Source organism: Dasypus novemcinctus, chromosome 2 (assembly GCF_030445035.2).
Source record: "Dasypus novemcinctus isolate mDasNov1 chromosome 2, mDasNov1.1.hap2, whole genome shotgun sequence".
Lineage (NCBI taxonomy): Eukaryota > Metazoa > Chordata > Mammalia > Cingulata > Dasypodidae > Dasypus > Dasypus novemcinctus.
The window spans coordinates 170,048,901-170,070,799 of record NC_080674.1 but is presented as its reverse complement, the minus strand read 5'-3'; the positions used below and the strand labels follow the sequence as shown (position 1 = coordinate 170,070,799).

General features: G+C 46.4%; 1 protein-coding gene across 1 annotated transcript in view; it reads right to left on the bottom strand.

Moving 5' to 3' along the window:
* Positions 1–468: 468 nt before the first annotated feature.
* Positions 469–21,899, bottom strand: part of ADRA1B (adrenoceptor alpha 1B) — a 61,100-nt gene continuing 39,669 nt past the window's right edge. The window contains exon 2 of the mRNA XM_058281596.2: positions 469–1,513. Within this exon, the coding sequence (XP_058137579.1) occupies positions 936–1,513 (578 nt within the window). The 3' untranslated portion in view covers positions 469–935. The remainder of the gene's footprint in view (positions 1,514–21,899) is intronic.

Sequence of the window (21,899 nt, the reverse complement as noted above, 5' to 3'; positions counted from 1 at the left end):
CTAGGGAGTCAGGCCAGGCCAGGCTAGAAATCGCCAGTGTTGCCCACGTCAGAAATGAGCAGAAGGAGGCCTTGGATGACGCTAAGGGTCAAAAGTAGGCAAACAGGAATGTGGGGGCAAATCTGTGTGTGGGGGGTGGGCGGTTTCTTTCAGCCAGAGGGTCAGAGTTGTTTAGCCCTGGGGGGCAGCAATGCAAAGGCAAGAGGGTCCAGCACAACTGTTGCCCACCGGACAATAGAGGGAAGGCCCTTGACCTGTTTGCAGTGGCTGCAGCTTCACTGTGAGAGGAGGTGGGAGCCGCTGGGCAGAAGGTTAAGGGGGCATTGACAGATGGGGACAAACCGTGAGGAGAAGGAAAAATAACTCCAGACCCTGCCTGCCGCCCCATTCACAGACTACTCAAAGCCAGAGGAGAAATAACCTTTAATGCCTTTGTTTCCACCCCCGCCCCCTCCCCCCCCCCCACCAAGGCGCCACCCTTCAGTGAAGTACACGGAGTGGCTAGAGAGGTTCCAAGTCACAAGACAGACAACGCCCCCGGCTGCCTCCTGGGCGCCCACACGCTGTGCCCCCGCGCGGGCGGCCCGGCGCACGCACACATGCAGACCACACGTACACCTCACGGAGACACGCACGTGTACCCACGGCTAAATACATGTAGAGAGGGACTCATGTATATATATATACAGAGAGGTAAATCCCGGCGGGCGTCGGCTCCCCCAGGCTCTCGGCATGCTCGGCCCGGCTCTCCGCGCCGTCCCTGGCACCCATGCCCCTGCCAGAAAAGCAGCTGCCCCTCTCCCCGCCCCCCGCCCCCCCCCGTTCCCCGCCGGGGCGCGCGTCCACAGGGCGCTGACACCCCCCTCCCTCCCTCCGGCCGCCCTCCCCCCACGACGATTTCCTCCCCCAGGGACGGGACGCCGAGCGCGGGGGGCCTAGAAGCGCCCGGGCGCCAGGGGCATGTTGGGTTTGAAGCCCGGCTGCCCGTTGCTGGCGCCCGCGTCCGTGCCGGGGCTCTCGGGCTCGGCCAGCAGCTTGAAGGTGAAGAGCGGGCCCGGGGCGGCGCAGGCGCGGCGGCCCGGGGGCTCGGGCGCGGGCAGGCTCAGGAGCGCGCCGGGCGCCTTCCACTCGGGGAAGGCGCACAGCTCGACGGCCGGCGGCGCGCCGCGGCCCAGGTAGCCGGGGCTGGGCGAGGCCGAGGGCAGGGTCCGCTGGCTGCCGCTCAGGCAGCTGCCGCTGTCGTCCAGCGAGTCCTTGCGCGACTGCGAGCGCTCCAGCGAGCCGCCGCGCGTCCACGGCCGGTAGGTGTAGGCGCAGCCGCCCAGGCGGCGGCGGCGGCGGCGGCGGCGGCGGCGGCCCCGGCACTGGCACCCGAGGATCCGCAGGAAGGCGCGCTTGAACTCCTTGCTGGAGCACGGGTAGATGATGGGGTTGAGGCAGCTGTTGAAGTAGCCCAGCCAGAACACCACCTTGAACACGGCGTCGGGGGGCTTGAGGGTGGAGAACAGGGAGCCTGCAGAAGGGAAGGGGAGGGCGGGGCGTGGGCAGAAAGACAGACAGCCGTTGGTGAGTACCGGCCTTGACCCTAGCCTCAACGTGCTCCGCTCAACTTGGTCGACCGACAACATTTCCGCCGCCAGGCCCTCTCCCGGGCCCGTTCCTTTGCCTGAAATGCTCGCCTTCTTATCTCAACCAATGAATCCTATGTTCATTTTAGGACCAACCTCAGAAATTTTTTCTTCGTCCAGGAAACCGTCCCTGATCTTGCGAAACAACATCTAAACTCCAATATCATCTACAGATTTCCTAGGGCAGCGCTTACCACGCTCTGATCAAATGATGATAGCCCTAAGTGCACATCCCTTTTGGGTCAGGCGCTGTGCTAGGCACTTTTACTTTTATTATTTTATCCTTCACGAAACTCCATGAAGTAGGCACTGATTTATTTTCGTGTCAAATACGAACTGTATTAAAGACTTAAATGTGAACAGTAAAACTTTAAAAGGAATAGAAGATAATGTATCTTAATCTAGGGTGAAGAAAAAGGGCTTAATACTTCACAAGGATAAACCACCAGGCAAGAATGGGGGAAGATATTTGCAATGCCTAAAAAAAGTCTGGGGATTAATATCTGGAATATATTAGGAATGTCTGCAAAGGAACAAGAAAAAAATTGTCCTCAGATGAAAAACGGGCAAGGAAGGAATGGGCAGTTTACAAAATAAGAAACCCAAAGGGCTAGTGAATGTATGACAAAATACTCAAATTATTAGCCAGTCAAAGAAATTAAAATTAAAATCACAAAGAAATGTCACTTGTTCTACTTTGCTAGGCTGCTGAAAGCAATATAGCTGAAATGTGTTGGCTTTTACAATGGGGATTTATTAGCTTTCAAGTTTACAGTTTTGATGCTAAGAAAAATCTCCAAATCAAGGCATCATCAGATGATGCCTTTTCTCTGAAGACCAGCTGCTGGTGATCCTGGACTCCTCTGTCGTCACATGTCAAGGCACATGGCAGCATCTGCTAGTCTCTCCCATCTCTTTTGGGTTTTATTGCTTCTAGCTTCTTGCTTCCATAGCTTTTCTTCTTTGTCTGAATTTCATTCTTTTTTAATTTTTAATTTTTATTTATTTATCTCCCCTTCCCCCCCTTCCCCCTCCCCCCCTCCCACACCCCATTTGTCTGTGTCTGTTCTCTGTGTCTACTTGCTGCATGTTCTTCTTTGTCCGCTTCTGTTGTTATCAGTGGCACCGGGAATCTGGGTCTCTTTGTTGTTGCGTCATCTTGCAGCTCTCCATGTTTGCAGAGCCATTCTTGGGCAGGCTGAACTTTCTTTCGCACTGTCAGCTCTCCTTACGGGGCGCACTCCTTGCGCGTGGGGCTCCCCTACGTGGGGGCACCCCTGCGTGGCAGGGCACTCCTTGCGTGCATTAGCACTGCACATGGGCCAGCTCCACATGGGTCAAGGAGGCCCGGGGTTTGAACCACGGACCTCCCATGTGGTAGGCAGATGCCCTATCCTTTGGGCCAAGTCTGCTTCCCTGAATTTTATTCTTTTATAAAGGACTTCAGTAAGAGGATTAAGTCCTACTCTGAATGAAGTGAGTCACATCTTAAGATCCTACTCACCAAATGATCCTACTTACAATGCATCCACACCCACAGGAATGGATTAACTTTAAGAACATACTTTTTCTGGGTCCATACGGCTTCAAACCATCATAATTTATATCCTGTTAAGCTGGCAAAAATAAGGACACCAAGTGTAGGCAGTGCCAAGAGTAGGAGGGGGTGTGGAGACATGAGTTACCTTCTGCATGGCTGGTGGGGACACAGGCTGTGCAGAAGTTTTGGAGAAGACTCTGGCACCACTCGGCCCTCGAAGTATACATACAATTCTGCTCTGCAGCACAGATCTCAGAGAATTCTTACACAGGTCCGTAAGGGGATGTGTATGAGGATGCTCATGGCAGTAATGTTTGTGGTGACAGGAGTTTGAGAATATCTGGGGCTCTCTCACTGGGATTGTGGGAAGGTAAAATGGGATGTATGCACAGCTCCACATAGCACTACGGGTGGATCTTAGAGCATCTTTCTTAGTGAAAAAGGAAGAATTAGAGTGAGATTTATAATATCATGCCATTTAAGTAGCAACCAAGCACACGTATTTCAAATAAAATATACATATTAAATACAAAATGGTTGCCAAAGGTGGAAGTGAATGGGAATGGGGATAAAAGGAAATCAATCAATAAAATAAGAGAGAGGCCTGACAAAGAGCAGTGATTTTGAGGTGTCATGATTTGAGAAACATGATTAACTCATCCATCTGAATTTGAGGTCCAAAGACCATTTATGGCAATATTAAAATTTTTAAAAGTTCCCATTTTACTTTTTATTTATTTTTTAAAAGATTTATTTATTTTCCCCCTTTTCCCTCCTCCTGCCTAGCTGTTTTTGCCGTCTGTTTTGTCTTCTCTTATTTTCTCTCCTCTAGGATTCACTGGGATTCAATAATCCCTGATGTGGAGAGAGGTTACCTGTCAATTGTACCACCTCAGGTCCTGGTTTCTGCTGTGCATCTCCTTGACTCTCCCCTTGTCTCTCTTTTTTGATGCCTCATCATTTTGCTGCGTGGTTCATTTGCACAGGCACTGGCTCACCACGTGGGCACTGGCTCACCACGTGGGCACGTGTGCTCACCACGCAAGCACTCACTCACCATGCAGGCCCTGGCTAACCACACAGGCTCACTTGCTCTTCTTATTTTTCACCAGAAGGGCCCAGGGATCAAACCCAGGTCCTCTCATGTGGTAGGTGAAAGCTCTATCTCTTGAGCCACATCTACTTTCCCCCAAAATTACCTTTTTTTTTTTAAAGATTTATTTTTTATTAATTTCTCTCCCCTTCGCCCCCCCTGGTTGTCTGTTTTCTGTGTCCATTTGTTGTGTTTTCTTCTGTGTCCGCTTGTATTCTTGTCAGCGGCACCAGGAATCTGTGTCTCGTTTTGTTGTGTCATCTTGCTGCATCAGCTCTCCATGTGTGCAGTGCCATTCCTGGGCAGGCTGCAGTTTTTTTGCGCTGGGCGGCTCTCCTTGCGGGGCGCACTCCTTGCGCGTGGGGCTCCCCTATGCGGGGGACACCCCTACGTGGCAGGGCACTCCTTGCGCGCATCAGCACTGAACATGGGCCAGCTCCACACGGGTCAGGAAGCCCTGGGTTTGAGCCCTGGACCTCCCATGTGGTAGGCGGATGCCCTATCTGTTGGGCCAAATCTGCTTCCCCAAAATTCCCATTTTAAATGTAAGGCAACTGAGACTCAGAGAGGTAAAATGTCTTGACCCAGATCACATAGCATATCTGTAACATGCTAGGATTTAGACTAAATTCTACATACAAAAAATGTTTTTTCTTTAAAAATGCTATTATTACTAATCTTTGTGGAAAAATGAGAAAGTATGGAAAAGAAAAAAGTATTTAAAAAGCACACTTAGGGAAGCAGACGTGGCTCAACTGATAGAACGTCTGCCTACCATATGGAGGGTCCAGGGTTTGATACCCAGGGCCTCCTGACCTGTGTGGTAAGCTGGCCCATGTGCAGTGCTGCTGTGTGCAAGGAGTGCCATGCCATGCAGGGGCACCCTGCGTAGGGGTGTGTCACACGCAAATAGTGCGCCCCGCAAGGAGAGCCGCCCTGTGTGAGAAAAAGCACAGCCTGCCCAGGAGTGGCACTGCACACACGGAGAGCTGATGCAGCAAGATGATGCAACAAAAAAGAGAAACAGTTTCCTTGTGCCGCCTGACAAATGCAAGCGGACGCAGAAGAACACACAGTGAAGGGACACAGAGAGTAGACAACGGTGGTGGGGAAGGGGAGAGAAATAAATAAATAAATAAATCTTTAAAAAATATATAAAAAATAAAAAGCACACTTAATCCACAATGCAGAGAAACCTCATTTTTGGTGCATACACATCCAGAATTCTTTCTGCTGTATATGCATATTTAATTATTTTCAAAAATGAGACTATACTCTAAAAAACATTTTGTAACAAGATGGGAAGCTGTAGAACAAGGTTTGAAGAGAGGTGAGGAGAGGGAAGTAGAATTGGGCGTCTAGTACACTACCCTGGGAGGTAAACGCTGATGAGCTCACAGGTAGTGCACTCGGCGTGAGGGCGCTCAGGTCTCAGGATGGAGGCTGGGGACGTGTAGAGTCACGGCTGAAAATGATAACAGGAGACTTCGCTTGCTGAGGACAAGTTTGTAACTTTACTTGGTGCTGACCTAGTAAAATAGGCAGTAAATGAATGGAGACTCACCCTGAGGGACTGGCTTTTTTTTTAAAGGAGAGGAATGACAAGAATACTACCAGCTAATATTGCTCATAGCCAACATTTATATTGTCTGCGTGCTTTCTTTGTCCAGGTCCCATGCTAGACACTTTTACATCATTAGCTCATTTGATAATCACAATGTTCCCTTGAGGATCCTTGTCCCCAGTCAGTGGGTGAGGACCCCATATTTGATAGTGGTAGCTGTTTTTAATTTTACACATTCTCCATAAATTTTGAGTACATGCGATGTGCGGGCACTTGTTCAAGCCGTGGGCGTAGATGAGTTGGGGCATGGTCTCTGCCCGATGGCAGCCCCACGGGCTCGTGGGGAGGCAGGCGTGTTAACAGGTCACTGAGACAGAACTCACAGGTTAACACTAGGGGCTTGAAGTTCAGACTGTCCCCTCCGCCCAGGTGCATTTCTTTTTTAGGTCTTCTCCGTGTGTATCGGTGTCCTGCTTGTGCCACGCTCACCTCCATCAAACTTCAAGCACCTCTTGAAGGGCAAAGATGAGTTGTTTCTTTTTCTATGAAGTTCTCTCTAAGGCCCATGACCCTGTGAAGTGGGGGGCGAGGCTGACATTTCCTGTGGGCTTTTACAGACACATTTAGAGTTTGGCTCTCTGAGATGTTTTTTCCTCTAACTGGAAGGCCGTTCTTTGACCTTGTCTGATTTCGGCCGTGTGCTCAGCAGCCAGGGCACAGGGTTTGGGGTCACACAAACCTGGTTTTGAAGCCTAGCTTTGCTTTTTGGTTGCTTGACTTTAGGCACATTACTTAACCTGCTCAGCCTCAATTTCCTCATCTGTAAAATGGGGGCAGTTTCACAGGTTTATTGTGAATGCATGCTTGACATAGGGCCTGACACCTTGAAGATAATAATACATGGTGAGCAAACTAACAATGCATCTGGAAAAAGGCCTTTCCGAAAGTGGGAAATATTAAATATAAATGAGTTTTTATGGCTAAGAGATTCCAAAATGAGTTAGGACGTCATTCCAAAGGTTATGCATATGCAGGATCTCACTGATGGCCACAGTAAACACTGCCTCAACCCCTGAAGGCTCTAGCGACATCTAGACACTATAAGCAGGGCAGATAAGCTCAGGAATTCAGCACCCTGTCAGCGGGCCTTACTATGGCATTATGCTCCCTAGGGTAGCAGAGTTAGACTCGGTTATAGTTACCCTACACAGGGCTCTTCTGTCCTCTTTATTTGAACCTATAATTAGCACTACACTTGTTAAATTTATCTCCCAGAGACTTAAATCTTCAGTCTGTTCATGTGCTGATTGAGCCCTGAATCTCAGCAGCTACCACACCTACTCTCCAGTTCATCCGACTCACCCAGGACTGCAAGCAAGGAGATGATGATGGACAACGCCCATCCCTAGGAACAGAGAGCATCTGCAACTGCAAGCAGGATAGTTCCATCCAGCTGCCCCCTCTCAGAGGCAGAGTGGGCATCGCCATCCCCAAATCCTCAAGACTGGGGAATGAACAGTGGGCTAAAGCAGACTTGATATTATTCTACTATAGACTGATTATTATTCTAGCAATGGAAGAGCGTGAATCATTGATGTAAGGGCAGCGGCCACCAGAGGTTCTGAAGGGAGGGAGAGGGAAGAAAAGGTACAACACGCATTTTCAGGACATTGGAATTGTCCTGCATGACCTTGCAATGATGGATATTGGCTGTTATACCTTTTGTCATAAACTGTAAAATTGTGCAGGGCAGAGTGTAAACTGTGATGTAAACTATAATTCACAGTTATTGGCAATGCTTTAGTATGTGTTCATCAATTATAACAAAAGTACCACACTAATGAAAGATGTTAATGTGAGAAAGTGTGGGAGAAGGAGGGGGTGGGGCATATCAGAATCTCCTACATTTCTTTTTTAAAATTTTTATAATCTTTTTTTTTTAAAGATACATAGATCACACAAAACCCTACATTTTTAATGTAACATTTAGGTAATCTAAAGCTTCCTTAAAAATAAATAAATAAATGATGACCATTTTCTAAACATTCTTTATATCCTGGTACAGTCATCCTCCTCTTCCAGGAACTCTGCTCTGATTAACTTCACCCAAATCAGACTGACTTCTTTATTCTTTTCCCCACAGAAAACAATCAGATCTTATTCAGTTATTTTATTGTTTGCTTGTTAATATTTTTAAGGCATCCGGGGATTGGCTGTGTTCTTGTTCACTATCCAGACTATAAATTCCTTCTGGTCTGGGACCATGTCTTCATTTCTTTTCCTCTATAAATTGGTATTTTTTTTTTTTATTACAGAAGGGATACGTGCTGACTTAAAAATATATATACATTACAAAAATCTATTAAGTGTAGAGGGAATAGCCTTTCTCCAACCAAACAGAGGGCACCAGAGTTAACTTTGATTTTTATCTTTCTTTTTTTTTTTTTTTAAAGATTTATTTTTATTTATTTAATTCCCCCCCTCCCCCGGTTGTCTGTTTTCTGTGTCTTTTTGCTGCGTCTTGTTTCTCTGTCCGCTTCTGTTGTCGTCAGCGGCACGGGAAGTGTGGGCGGCGCCATTCCTGGGCAGGCTGCTCCCTCCTTCGCGCTGGGCAGCTCTCCTTATGGGCGCACTCCTTGCGCGTGGGGCTCCCCTACGCGGGGGACACCCCTGCGTGGCAGGGCACTGCTTGCGCGCATCAGCACTGCGCATGGGCCAGCTCCACACGGGTCAAGGAGGCCCGGGGCTTGAACCGCGGACCTCCCATGTGGTAGACGGACGCCCTAACCACTGGGCCAAAGTCCGTTTCCCTGATTTTTATCTTTCTAGAATTTTAAAAAATGGGGTCATATTACACATACCTTTTCCAAATTGCTTTCTTCACTTAGAATATGTTTATCTCCCCTGTCAGGGCATACGTTGCTATCTCTGTCTTGTTTTCAAAAGCTGTATTATATCCTGCAGTTTGGATGTATAGCAGTTTATTTAACCCCTTCCCTAATGATAGTCAAGGGGGTGATTTCCAATTTTTGCCTTTACAGACTGCAGTAACGAACAGCCTCATGCGTTTCCCTTTTTGCGTGTTGGAGTATGTCTGTAAATTCCTACATTAGGGATCACTGGGTCATTTCTACATTTAAGTGTTGGTGGCTAGCCAAATTGCCTCCTGAACTAGTACCAGTCACCCTCCCATTGCTGAGTGTGAGTGTGGTATTTCCCTCTACCCCCACAGCCCTGGGTTCTGTCCCCTGTTTTACTCCTTGGCTCACCTGGCAGGTGAATGGGGATCTCGCCTTCCTGTTCCATTTATTCCGGCCTTCTGCCGATCTCGGCACAGCACTCCCACCTTGAATGTGCCCTGACTGACTTCTGACTCGGAGTCCCTTTTTTTCACTGGAATTGGGCTCCTGGGGTTAAAACCTGCTTTTCCCATCAGCAGCCAAGTGACCTTGGGCAAGTTCCATAATGTCCCTAAGCCTCAGTTTCCTCATCAGTCAAATGGGACTAATAACAGTCCTGACCTCTCTGGGTTGTTGTTAGGCTTAAACAAGATAAAACATGTGAAGTCCTTATTAGCACTCAGAATCCCAGTGCCTGCCACCCAATCAACTCTGCATTTATGGTAACTAACCAAATAATAATGATTGCTCCTGTAAGTCAGTGATTGGGCTGGAAATCTAATGATAAGAAACCTATGCTTAGTAACTTGATATATTACTTTGGGTAAATTGCTTTTCCCACTCTAGCCCCTCCTTTAGTTAAGTGATTTGAACTAGGTCCTTTTCAACCTGAAAATTCAGTCTCCTTGCCCAGCAGGGCCTGGGTAGGCCTGCTTCTCTAGACCCACCACGGAGGGGCAGTGTCGGGCAGGAGCTGAACCTCTGGGCAGCCAGATTCCGCACATATTTCTGCCCCCTTGCTCCTCCCGCTCTTCCCAGCAGCACAGTAGCTACGGGATTAGGGGGCCCTGTTTGCTACACCAGCCTGCCCTGGTGGGAGTCAAGGAGCCGTAGTTAATTGGGGAAGGTGCTGAGACTCTTTGGCGTGAAAGAGAACCGGTGGTGGATCTTTTCCCCTGGGCACTCAAACAGATTTTCACTGGGCAGGGCTGACGGAGCTGCCAGGAGTGAGGGGCAAATATCAACAGGAAATGGGGAGTCCTGGAAGGGTTGTGCCGGAGTCAGGGCTGAGCTAGGCTTTCTGACGTTGCTCTGTGCGTGTCCCTGAGGCTGGTTCCACTTCTCTTGCTCTTGACACGATCCCGGTGCTCCTGGCCTTGCGTCTTAAGAGTCATGGCTTGCCAAGCCTTCCTCCACTGAGGCTCAGTGCAGGTGAGTGGCTTACTCAAGGTCAGTCGGGTGGGGAAGGGCAGAGCTGCTTCCAGAACCTGCTCAAGTCGTCAGTCATTCGAGTCAGCAAACATTTATGGAGGCAGTGGTGTTCCGTGGTCTAGGACATGTTAGACTTCACAGTTAGGTAGATCTGGGTTCAGATCCTTGGAGAAGCTACTTGAGTTCAGTTTCCTATAACATGGGAAGGTGATAGTTCTTTTCCATGTGGGCGAGGCGGGCTTATGCGTGGCAAGTGCCTGGCTCGTTGAAAGCACTTGGTAAGCAGAGCGAGCGGGATGACTGTGAACACTATTGTTACTGCCAGTGCTACCACTACAAAGATGAGGAAGATGGGAAAGAGGAAGACACACACTGTGCTGAGTCCGGCCTTGGGGCTCAGCCTAGTGTGCCTAGCAATACAGGCCCAGGGATGCGCTCTGGGTGGTTTCTGAACCTGCTGAAATTGTATGCACCACCCATGCGTTTTTCTGCACGGAGGGTCTACAGCTGGTGTCACCACTTTAAAGGGCTCAGGATTCGCCAGACTATGGTTTCCTAAGCATCAGTCACTCCATCTCCTTCAGGATACTGACCAAAGCCCTGGGCTACCTGTACCAGCATTTATTTAATGCTCTTCTTCAGACTTTTGGTGTCTATTTTAGTTTTGTAGCTGTTAAAACATAGAGCTTACAATGGTTTGGCTTAACAACAGAAATTTATTGGCTCCTGGTTCCAGAGGCTAGAGGCTTGCTTCCTCCCTGAGTCAGTATGTTCTGGCTGGCCGGCAATCTTTGGAGTCCTTTAGCTTTGCTGTCACGTGGCAACGTACATGGCGGCATCTTTTCCTTTTGCTTTCGGGTTTGATTGACTTCCAGCTTCTGGCTGCTGCCGGTGGCCTCTCTCTCCATCGATTTTTACACTGCTTATAAAGGACTCCAGTAATCCAGATTAAGGCCAACCTGATTCAGTTGGGCCACACCTTAAGGAAATAACATCTTAAAGAGATCTTATTTGCAATGGCCCACACCCACAGGACCAGGGGTTGGGACCTGAACAAGCTTTTTGTGGGGGGACACAATACAATCCGCAGCAGCATCTAAACAATATTCCTTCTTTTTTTTTTTTTAAGGAGGTACCGAAGATTGAACCTAGGACCTTGTACATGGGAAGCAGGTGCTCAACCACCAAACTATAGCCGCTCCCCAAGGACAGTTTTTTTCCATTTGTCTGTATTGTTTTTTGGAGGTACCTGGAATTGAAACTGGGACCTTGTACAAGGAAAGCAGGAGCTCAACCACTTGAGCTACATCCATTCCCCAACAATATTCTTTTTAAGGAAGCTTTCCATCTCTATTCTTAAATCCACATGGAAGGTCATGGTAGGGAAAAATAAGATGAAAACAAAGCAATGTTTACCTTCTGGAAAGCTCCATACAGTAGTAAGCCTGAGGCCTCCTCTTTCTCAAAAAAGGGGGATTAGCAGGGGCATGGTTGGGGGATGTTAAAGATATGCTGGCCCTAAACTGAGAGGAATTCACCTTTGAGGAGTGTAAAGGATTGAAAGAGAAGTGATTAGAGAATAACTTTCTATGGGAGAGCTCAGCCCCTGGCACATAATAGGTGCTAAATAAATTTTTGCTTAATGACCAATTGACTAACTGCATATGTGACTCAGTTTCTTTTTTTAAAATTTTTTTAAATTAAAAAAAAAGATATTTAGGTTACATAAATGTTACATAAAAAATGTAGGGGATTCCCATATGCCCTGCTCCCCACTCTGCCCACATTTACCCACATTAGCAACATCCTTCATTACTGTGGTACATTCATTGGAATTGATGAGCACATTTTGGAGCATTGCCACTGAGCATGGATTATAATAGTTTACATTGTATAATAGTTTACACTCTCTCCCATACAATTCTGTAGGCTATGGCAAGATATATAATGGCCTGTATTTGTTGTTGCAGTGTCATTTAGGACAATTCCCAAGCCCTGAAAATGCCTGCGTATTATACTTGTTTTCCCTCTCCCTGATCTCAGAATCTCTAGTGGCCAGTGCCTCCACATCAATGATTTAAGTTCTTCCATTGCTAGAATCACAAGAAGTCTATAGTGGAATACCAGGAGGTCCATTCTAGTCAATAGTTCATTCCCCAATCCTGAGAATTCTGGGATGGTGATGCCCACACTATCTCTAATTGGGATAGGGCTTCAGTCCCATATGGCTGATGGAAGGGACTCTCCTGCTTGCAGTTGTAGACCTTCTCGGTTCCTTGGTATGGTGGTTGTCAATCCTCACCTCCTTGTTAATTGTCTTGGGTGAATCCAATGAACTAGAGAGTAGGTGTTGCAACTCTTTTGAGGCTCAGGGCCCAGCTGGCACATGGACAGCCCAAAGATTCAAGTCTCTTGGATGTAAACCTACTAACTCCAGTACCAGCTCTAGATTCAAATAAAAGGGACAGAGGAGCCATGTGTAGAGAAGCCACAACGCAGTCCAATTCTGTCACACAGGAGAGCACAAACCCCAAAGTAGGGCCCACTGGCAAGGCACCAAACTCATTTGCTATCTGCTCTGACTATAGTACCTGGGTGTCTCCAGAGTTCTCAATAGCCCCACTATTTGGGCTAGTGTCTAATTCGGCAGTCAATGATATCCTGCTGAGACATGCATAAATGTAAAATCTGGAATGACCTTCTGACTCACTTTGAAGTCTCTTAGCCATATAAACTCATTTGTCTTTATCTTTTTCACCTTTTGGTCAGGGTCTTTTTCCAGTTGCATTGCTAGCTAGTGCTTGGTAGTAATCCCTTGGTGCCAGGGAAGATCATTTCTGGGAGTCATGTCCCATGTTGGGGGGAAGTTATTGCATTTATATGCTGAGTTCGGCTTAGAGAGAGGCCACATTTGACCAAAAAGGAGTTAATGTTTAGGCATCTATAATACTAGGCTACATTTTAGTTTGAAGAGTAAAAGTTCATAAGCACAGTTATCAATATCAAGGGCCTGTCAATGGACCATCCTCCTTCACTAGCCCCTGGCTTTGTACTTGAGGGATTCTTGCTGTTCCATTAGAGAATGTGGAAGAGCTCCCCAGGATGGAAATTCAATATTCTTTCAGTTATTGTGTGAATCTCTACCCACTGTGACAATGCCATGAACATTTGAACACATTTATATGCCTTGTATGTATGCCCAGCAGAGTTTCTGATGTGATCTCCAGCTGTCATGTCAAGTTGACTTGCATATCACCTAAACCCATAGTGAATGCCACCAGCAGTAGGCAGAGCCCTGGGAAACAAGTTTTGCCTGAGGCCCAAAGGCTCCACTCTGATGCCTCTTGCTTAGGCTTATTAAGCAGAGCAAATGAAACCACACTTCTGAGACTGCTTAGAGGGGTTGAGACATTTCTATTATTTTACTCTTTTATTGCAGGCAGGGGACTGTAGAACTTGGGGCTTGGGAAGAGAGACACAGAGGGGTGCAGGTGTTGCTATGAGCCCACCATGTCACTTGGGCTTCGCCCGGGCCTGCCCAAGATGGATTTAGAGGGATTGTGAAGTGCGAGCATCAGAGGCGAATGCCGAGCAGGATCAGCACAGGGAGAAGCAGTTCTTGGCTGGACGTGGTCCCAGCAGGTAAGCGCTAAGGTGCTATTCAGCAAGTCTGAACAGTGAACACTAGGTCCCATGGCAGAATGGTAGCCCCCATTTAACAAGCTTTCACTGGGTGCCAGGCACTAGGCTAAAGGCTTCAGCTTCATTACGCCGGGTACTCTTTCAGTCGTCACTCCTCCTGAAGTGTCTTGGCTTCCTAGGGCTGCCATAACAAATCACTGCTAGCTGGGTGGCAGAAAACATTAGCGATTTCTCCTTTCACAGTTCTGGCTGCTAGACGTCTGAAACAAAGGGGTTTGCAGGGCCAGGCTCCTCTGAGGTCTCCCCAGAAGAATCCCTCTTTGCCTCTTCCTGGCTCCTGGAGGCTCCTGGCAATCCTTTGCATTCCTTGGCTCTCAGTGCATGACTCCAATCTCTTACTCTGTCTTCACATGACGTCCTCCCTTTAGTGTGTCTTCTCTTCTTATGAGGATACCAGTGACTGGATTAGGGCCCATCGTAATTAGGTACAACCTCACCTTAGCTTGACTACATCTGCAAAGACCCTATTTCCAAATAAGCCCCCATTTACAGGTGCCAGGGCTTAGGATGTGAACATCACTTTCTGGGGGACACGATCCAGCCCATTACACCAGGGCTCCCCCATGTCAATGCCTTGCCCATTTCTAGGGGGGCACCGTGTGTCCTGTAGTCTCCAACACTCCCTGATGACTATGGGTCCATCCTGCTTGCCATGTCCTGGATGCCTTATTACCATCAGGGGAATGGAGGCTCAGATTTGTTAAGCAAGTTGCCCAAGGTCACAGAGCTAGTGGGTGACAGAGCTAGCATGTGAATCCAGGCAGCTTGTAACAGAGGATCTTAACCATTAACAGTATAACCAATAGGAAAAAAAAAATATATGTATATGTATATGTTTAAGTATATAAAAGACTGGAAGGACATAATGCTGAAACAGCAACAGTGTTTATCTTTTGGGTGGGGCAATTATAGGTGGATTTTCCTTCTCTGTGCTTTTCAGTATCTTCCAAAATTTTCTCCATAAGCTTGAATTATTTTGCAATGGAAAAAATCAATGACTCATTTAAAAAAATAAAAAAACAAACAAGCCCAACTAGGTTGTGTTCAGTGGACCCCTGTTAGGGGCTGGCTAACTTTCTCATGTCCTGTTTCATTCAATCCCCACAATAGCTGAATGAGCCTGGTGGGATTATCCTCTTTTTACAGATATAGATGGAGGGACTTGCCCAAGATTCCCTTGCGGGTGGAAGAAGGGGACCCGTTTGAAACGAGACCTTTCGTTAAGCCTGGTGACCTTTCGTTAAGCCCGGTGGCCTCCTCCATGAGCCCCTGACATGTCTGTGGACTCCCCCCCGCACTTCTCCCCTCACTGTAGGGCAGGCACGGGGGTCATTTTTACTCCCCGTCCCCAGGCTTTCACTAACTATCTGGCTGAAGGAATGGACCAACGCGCAGGCTTGGAGACTGCAATGAGGCCTGGGGACCAAAAGCATCATTTATCTCATCCACAGACTATCAGGATTGGGCGTGGGGTGCCTCTAACACCCCTCTGTGCTCTGACATCCTGGCGCTCGAGGATTATAAATTTGATTTGACTTATTTCCCAGTCAGTGTCAGATAAGTTGATGACCTGGGAGGAGACAGTGGGAGGCGAAACTGTCTTGTCAGCTTATAAAGGGAGTGCCACTCCTCTTCAACAAGACTCTTACTGGAAGAATTTAGCTATACCTTCAGCCAAGTCTCCCTGTGTAAAATGGTTTGGCCCGATACAAGCTGTAAACTATAAAAATAGTTGCTAATTCGTTCAGCACCAGGTCTGTAAAGAAGTTTTCCTTAGATTTGGATATTCCCTTTGAGGCTTTCCCCTTTTCATTTGCCACTTAACCCTGGAAGGAGATCACAAAATTGTCCTACAAATATAATATCGTTAAGGCCAACAGACCCATATTAAGTTTTAAAGCGAATGTTGAAAACAGTGACAATCCCCAAGGCCACCATCTACAATGTACCAGGGACAATTTATTAGGCACTATGCTTACAAACCTCTCGTGCCGTCCTCCCAGCGTCCTTCCTATTATTTTACCTCGTTTTACAGGCGAGGAACCTGAGGCCTAGAGGTTAACAAAGTCACCTGTCTCAAAAACGGTGGACTCTAAAGCCTGGCCTCTTCATCACTGTTTGGTAACAGGAGGAGAAAGCTTCTATTCATTACGCTAAGCACTAGGCAATTGCTCTCTTAGTTGGGAATAACCTGTCTCACTGCATAATTGTCAAAGCACTTTATAGAAGCTTCAAATAGGGCCTTGTCACTTTCTTCCTTGAATGTCAGTGGCTTGGGCCTATGTCTCATCTCCTCTGATTAGACTGTGAGCCTCCAGAGGAGAGATTTCCTGTCTGGTTCCTTTTCCGCTTCCAGGACCCAGCACAGTGCCTGATACATGGCAGGCACTCAGCCAGTGGGTTGCATGAGTAATAAGAGAAACAAATAACGAACCCTAAACACCCCTAGTCCCTGGCTAGTCACAGCGAGCTTCATAGATAAACAGCATTTCTAATAAGCATTGGGTGCTCATTAGAAATGCAGTCTCAGCGATCCAGCGAATCAGACCCTGTTTTCTAACAAGATCCCTGGGCGAGAAGCTTTGCCTTTGCTCACATTATAGCTTTATTTTAAAAGAATTATTTTCCTGGAGTGCTTTGGGATTCATGGGTGAGCAAGGCTGGACTGAGAGCCACTTTATCCTTCAGTGGCCCCTGTCGTTTACGTGATGAAGTTGGAACCGTGTAGGCTGAATGTAAGACCCGCACGATGTGGCTGCAGTGGACTGATTCTGAGCAACCCAGGTTGAATTTTCTGGCCCCCTTCCCTTGATTCACACCATGTACTGGGCTGAGGTCCTGTACTTCTCCCCTCCTCCTCTCCATCCTTCCCAGGCCAGGCTCAAACTCCTCCTTCTCAGCACCACAGTCCCCGGCTAACCGCTTCCTCGTGGAAGCAGAAGGAAGGAAGGAACGCGCCACAAAGGCTTGCGGGATCCAGGAGACTCGCACACCGTCCTCAACGTCTCACCACACTAGGCAGGCGGGAGGGAGGGTTCCGCAATTCTCAATTCACAGAGGTGGAATCGTGGCTCTGAGTGGTACGTACCTCCCCTGGTGTCACACAGCTACCAAGGGGTAGAAGTGGGATTTAAAACCAAGTCAGCCTGGCGCCCAAGCCATTCCACAATATACAATATTGCCTCTGAGCTCTCAGAACACTTCAGGGCAGAGGGAGGCTAGAGTTGCTCACTTAGGTTATTCACAACGGTGTCTTCACATGTATTTTCTCTGGGCCGTAAAATTGTATCTAGAAGCCAAAAAGTCTAGGATTTCGTGTCCCTCTACCTCTTCTTTGCTTATCTAAATGGTACTCACATGGCAATACCTAGCTCAATTCTCATCTCCTCCCTGAAACCTATCCTAACTGTTCTGGGCCACTCCTCCTTTATTTCCCATCGAAACAGTGTCCACAGCACATAGGCTAACAGAGAAAGCCCTTGTTTAGGGATGTGCCTCTTGTCTTAAAGATGGGGCCTGCGCCTTCCGCTTCTAGCAGAGGGCTGGGCATGTGGTCAGGACCCGCCAGGTCCCTGCTGATTAGCTGACCCATCCACTTCCACTCAGCTGGGGAGCTACTTGCTGGCTTAGGCCCAGTGTTGAGAATAGATGGGATGGGCTTTTTTTTGCAGCTCATAAGGGCCCATCTGAGATGCCAGGCTGAATTTGTCCATGCTTTGACATCACCGGAAACAGCAGATTCCCTGCAGAGCACTTTTAGAGGCTAAGCATTGGTGGGACCTATGTGAAAGAAGCTATAAAACTTTATAAAGGGGCATAAAAATAAAACGTGTATAAATGGAGAGACAGAGCTGGCTCTAGTACAGGAAGTCTCTATCCAAGATAATTTCAGTTCTACCTAAATTTAATCTGAAAATTCAAAACAATCTCATTAAAACCCCAACAGTATTTTTTTTTTTTTTTTTCAGGGAAGGCAACCTAAGTGATCCAAAGTCAATTATAGGGAAGGACAACCATGAGAAACTAGACAGGTCAATTAAAATAAATAAAGGGAAACGGATTTGGCTTAATGGATAGGGCGTCGTCTACCACATGGGAGGTCCACAGTTCAAACCCAAGGCCTCCTTGACCCGTGTGGAGCTGGCCCATGTGCAGTGCTGATGCGCGCAAGGAGTGCCATGCCACACAGGGGTGTCCCCCCACGTAGGAGAGACCCATGCACAAGGAGTGCGCCCCATGAGGAGAGCTGCCCAGCACGAAAGAAAGTTTAGCCTGCCCAGGAGTGGTGTGGCATGCATGGAGAGCTGACACAGCAAGATGACGCAACAAAAAGAAACACAGATTCCTGGTGCCATTGACAAGAATAGAAGCGGACACAGAAGAACATACAGGAAAGGACAGAGAGAGCAGACAGCTGGTGGGGGGGAGGGGCGGGGTGAAGGGGAGAGAAATAAATAAATCTTAAAAAAAAATAGAATAAAATAAAGAGGAATGGTGGGGTGAGCATGGAGGTGATAGGGAACCCCACCCCTACATATATGAAAATCTACTATAAAATTATAATTAAAAAATATTAGGACAGAAAATACAGGAAAAGGCAGATAGTTCAAAGATATTATATAGTTTAGAGAGTGAGTCAAGTATCCAGGAGCATTTTGTATGTCATTTCATGTTCGTGGGAAAAAATAGATTATTCTATGTGTGATGTTGAGACAACAGGCTAGAGTTTAGGAAAAAAAATAAAAGCTGGATCCCTACTTCATTTCTTACACTAAAATATACTCAGATGGAGCCAATATTTTAAATGTAAAAAATAAAATAATTAAAATAGAAGATATAGGTGAATACATCCTTTGTTTTTTTTTTTTTGTTTCTTCCGGAGGCACCGGGAACCAAACCTGGTACCTCCCATGTGGGAGGTGGGCACTCAACTGTTTGAGCCACATCTGCTCCCTGTATAATTTTGAAATAGGGTAGACTTTTTAAGCATGACAGGAGTTCAAGATCTGGAAAGATAAGTATTGATGAATTTGCCTACATGCTTCTATAGAATCCCAAACTTCAAATCAAAGTTAAAAGAAGAATCAGGAGAAATATTTGTAATTAAATGACTGTAAAAGGAATAATATTTCTAATGCACAAAGCTCTTTCTCAGATCAGTAAAAGAAAAACAACCCAGCAGAAAACTAAGCAAATCCTGTGGATGATGAAATAACAAGAATAAGTATAGGGAAACAGACTTGGCCCAATGGATAGGGCGTCCACCTACCACATGGGAGGTCCACAGTTCAAACCCCGGGCTTCCTTGACCCGTGTGGAGCTGGCCCATGCGCAGAGCTGATGCGTGCAAGGAGTGCCGTGCCACGCAGGGGTGTCCCCCGCGTAGGGGAGCCCCATGCGCAAGGAGTGCACCCTGTAAGGAGAGCTGTCCAACCGAAAAAAAGTAGAGCCTGCCCAACAATGGTGCCGCACACACAGAGAGCTGACACAGCAAGATGACGCAACAAAAAGAAACACAGATTCCCGGTGCCACTGATAAGGATAGAAACAGTCACAGAAGAACACACAGTGAATGGACACAAGGAGCAGACAACTGGGGGGGGGGGGGTAAGGGAAGAGAAATAAGTAAAAAATAAATCTTAAAAAAAAGAATAAGTATAATGGGGACACAATGAATTAATAAAATATATAAAATTCCTTTACATTATAAGTAACACAAAGAGGCAGCAAAATATTTTAGGTCTATTAGTTTGGTAGATATTAAAAATTTGCTTATGCTCAATTTATCAAAGGCATGGGAAAACACATTTTCATAAATTCTGGGTGGGAGGGAAAATTTTAAGTGGAAAATTGACTTTAGCTAGTAAAATTTAAAATTAGTATAGTTTTTTTTGTATTTAATAATTTTATTGATATATAGTCCACCAACCTTATAAGTCATACATTTTAAGCGTATAATTCAATGTTTTTTAGTATTTTTCCTTGTTGCCTGCTTGTTGTTTTTGCTCATTTTCTGCTCGTTGTCTGCTTTCCTTCAGGAGGCACCGGGAACCCATGTGGGAGGCGGGCGTTCAATTGCTTGGGCCACATCTGCTCCTTGCTCATTTGTTGTTTTTAAAAAAATAATTTATTGAAGTATATTACTCATACATAAACATACTAAACAATAAGTGTATAATAATAGTTATAAACTTAAAAAACAAACATATATAGTATCATACAGGGCTCTCATACCTCACCCTACCACCAATAACTTGCGTGGTTATTAAACCTTTTAAACTAATGATTAAAGAGCATTGTCAGAATATTACTACTAACCAAATTATTTTTCCCCCAACCAACCCTATTATTATTATGTTTATATCATTTATATTTGAACATACATAAACAATTAAGTGTCCAGTAAAAGTTGTGAACTTACAAAGCAAACATGCCTAACATCATACAGGGTCCCATACGTCAACCCTCCACCAACACCTTGCCTTGTCGTGAGATGTTTGTTACAAATTATGCAAGAATATTGTCAAAATCTTAATACTAATCATAGTCCTTATCTTACATTTGGTGTGTTTTTCCTCCAACCCACCCTCGTATTATTTTTTAAATGTATTTTTTATGACAGAAGTAGTAAACTGCTCATTGTCTGTTTTCTTTTTGGGGTACCGGAACTGAACCTGGTACCTCCCATGTGGGAGGCAGGCACTCAACTGCTTGAGCCACATCTGCTCCCAAAATTAGTACAGTTTTTGTTGATCTAAGTATTCCACATCCAGGAATTTATCCTACAGAAGTAATTTTAAAAGGGAACAAAGACAAAAGTGCAAGTAACTACAGTAGTGTTTCAGAACAGTGGGAAATAACCTAAGTTTCCAAAAATTGGGGAAATAAATCACAATCAGCAATTTCAAAATAAACCATACAGTGTTCACACAGTGAGAAGCCATACAGGTATTAAAATGGTAAGTTAAGTCTACATGGAATGATTTCCAAAGCCGAAGTAAATAGAAAAAGGCAAATTTCAGGAAAGAATGCCCAGTCTGATCTTATTTTTATAAAAAACAACAACACACTGTGTGTCCATGTGTATGTTTATATGTATATGTTAGAATATTCACAGAAAAACAAAACATGAATATACACCAAACTGTTCACGGAATATCTCCGAAGAAGGGTTTATGGGAAGATTTTCACTTTGTTTTTAAAATAATTTTTGCAGTGAACAAATATTGTTTTTTGTAATCAGAAAAGAGAGAGAGAGGGTAAGAAAGCAAGAGATGGATTGAAAATACGGGGGTTAAGAAAGAACCAGCAAAAAATAACAATAAAAATAATAAAAACAGACAAAAGAGAACCAGCATTGGGTTAGGAGCTGGCAGCCCCATAGGCCAGGTCATCACGCTTCTGGGCCCAAATCCCTTCACGTATGAAATGAGGAGGTTGATTAGCTTCCAGGGCCCCCTCCGTCTCTGACCTTAAGGTTTATTCTAAAGCTATTATAAAGGAGGAACAGAAATTAGGAGAGAAGATACAAATATTCCTCCAGCCAGAATTTCTTTGAGCCTAGAACAAACAAGTCTGCACGTTACTTGATCATTCCTTCCGAGGGGACAGATGAACCCGTGGGTTGGCTGACAGGCCGAGTGTCCTGGGATGAAAGGCTTCATGGGAGAACAGGGACAATTACTGGCCTTGGGGAATCGGATGGCAACGCGTGGCGGTGGGGCCACGTAGGCCATTAGGCTCCATGCGCTGCGTGCTCAGCCTTTCATCCTTCTCTCAGCAGCTCTCCGCTGATTTACCTGCTTTCCTCTCTCTGACTCATCCGTTTGTTCTTCCCTTTGGCTGATGGTAATCAAAACTTTTGCCTATAACCTGAATGGTGTGCCAAGTTTAGATTGGGCCCGGGATCCCCGCAGGGCTCTGCGTCTCCCCTCCGCTTGCCTGGCCCAGTTTGGGATGTGCTCCTCGCACCTGGGGTGGCGTCTTCCTCTTCGCCCGCAGCCCTCAGTGTTTCTGCACCACGTGGTGAGAGATGCCAGCT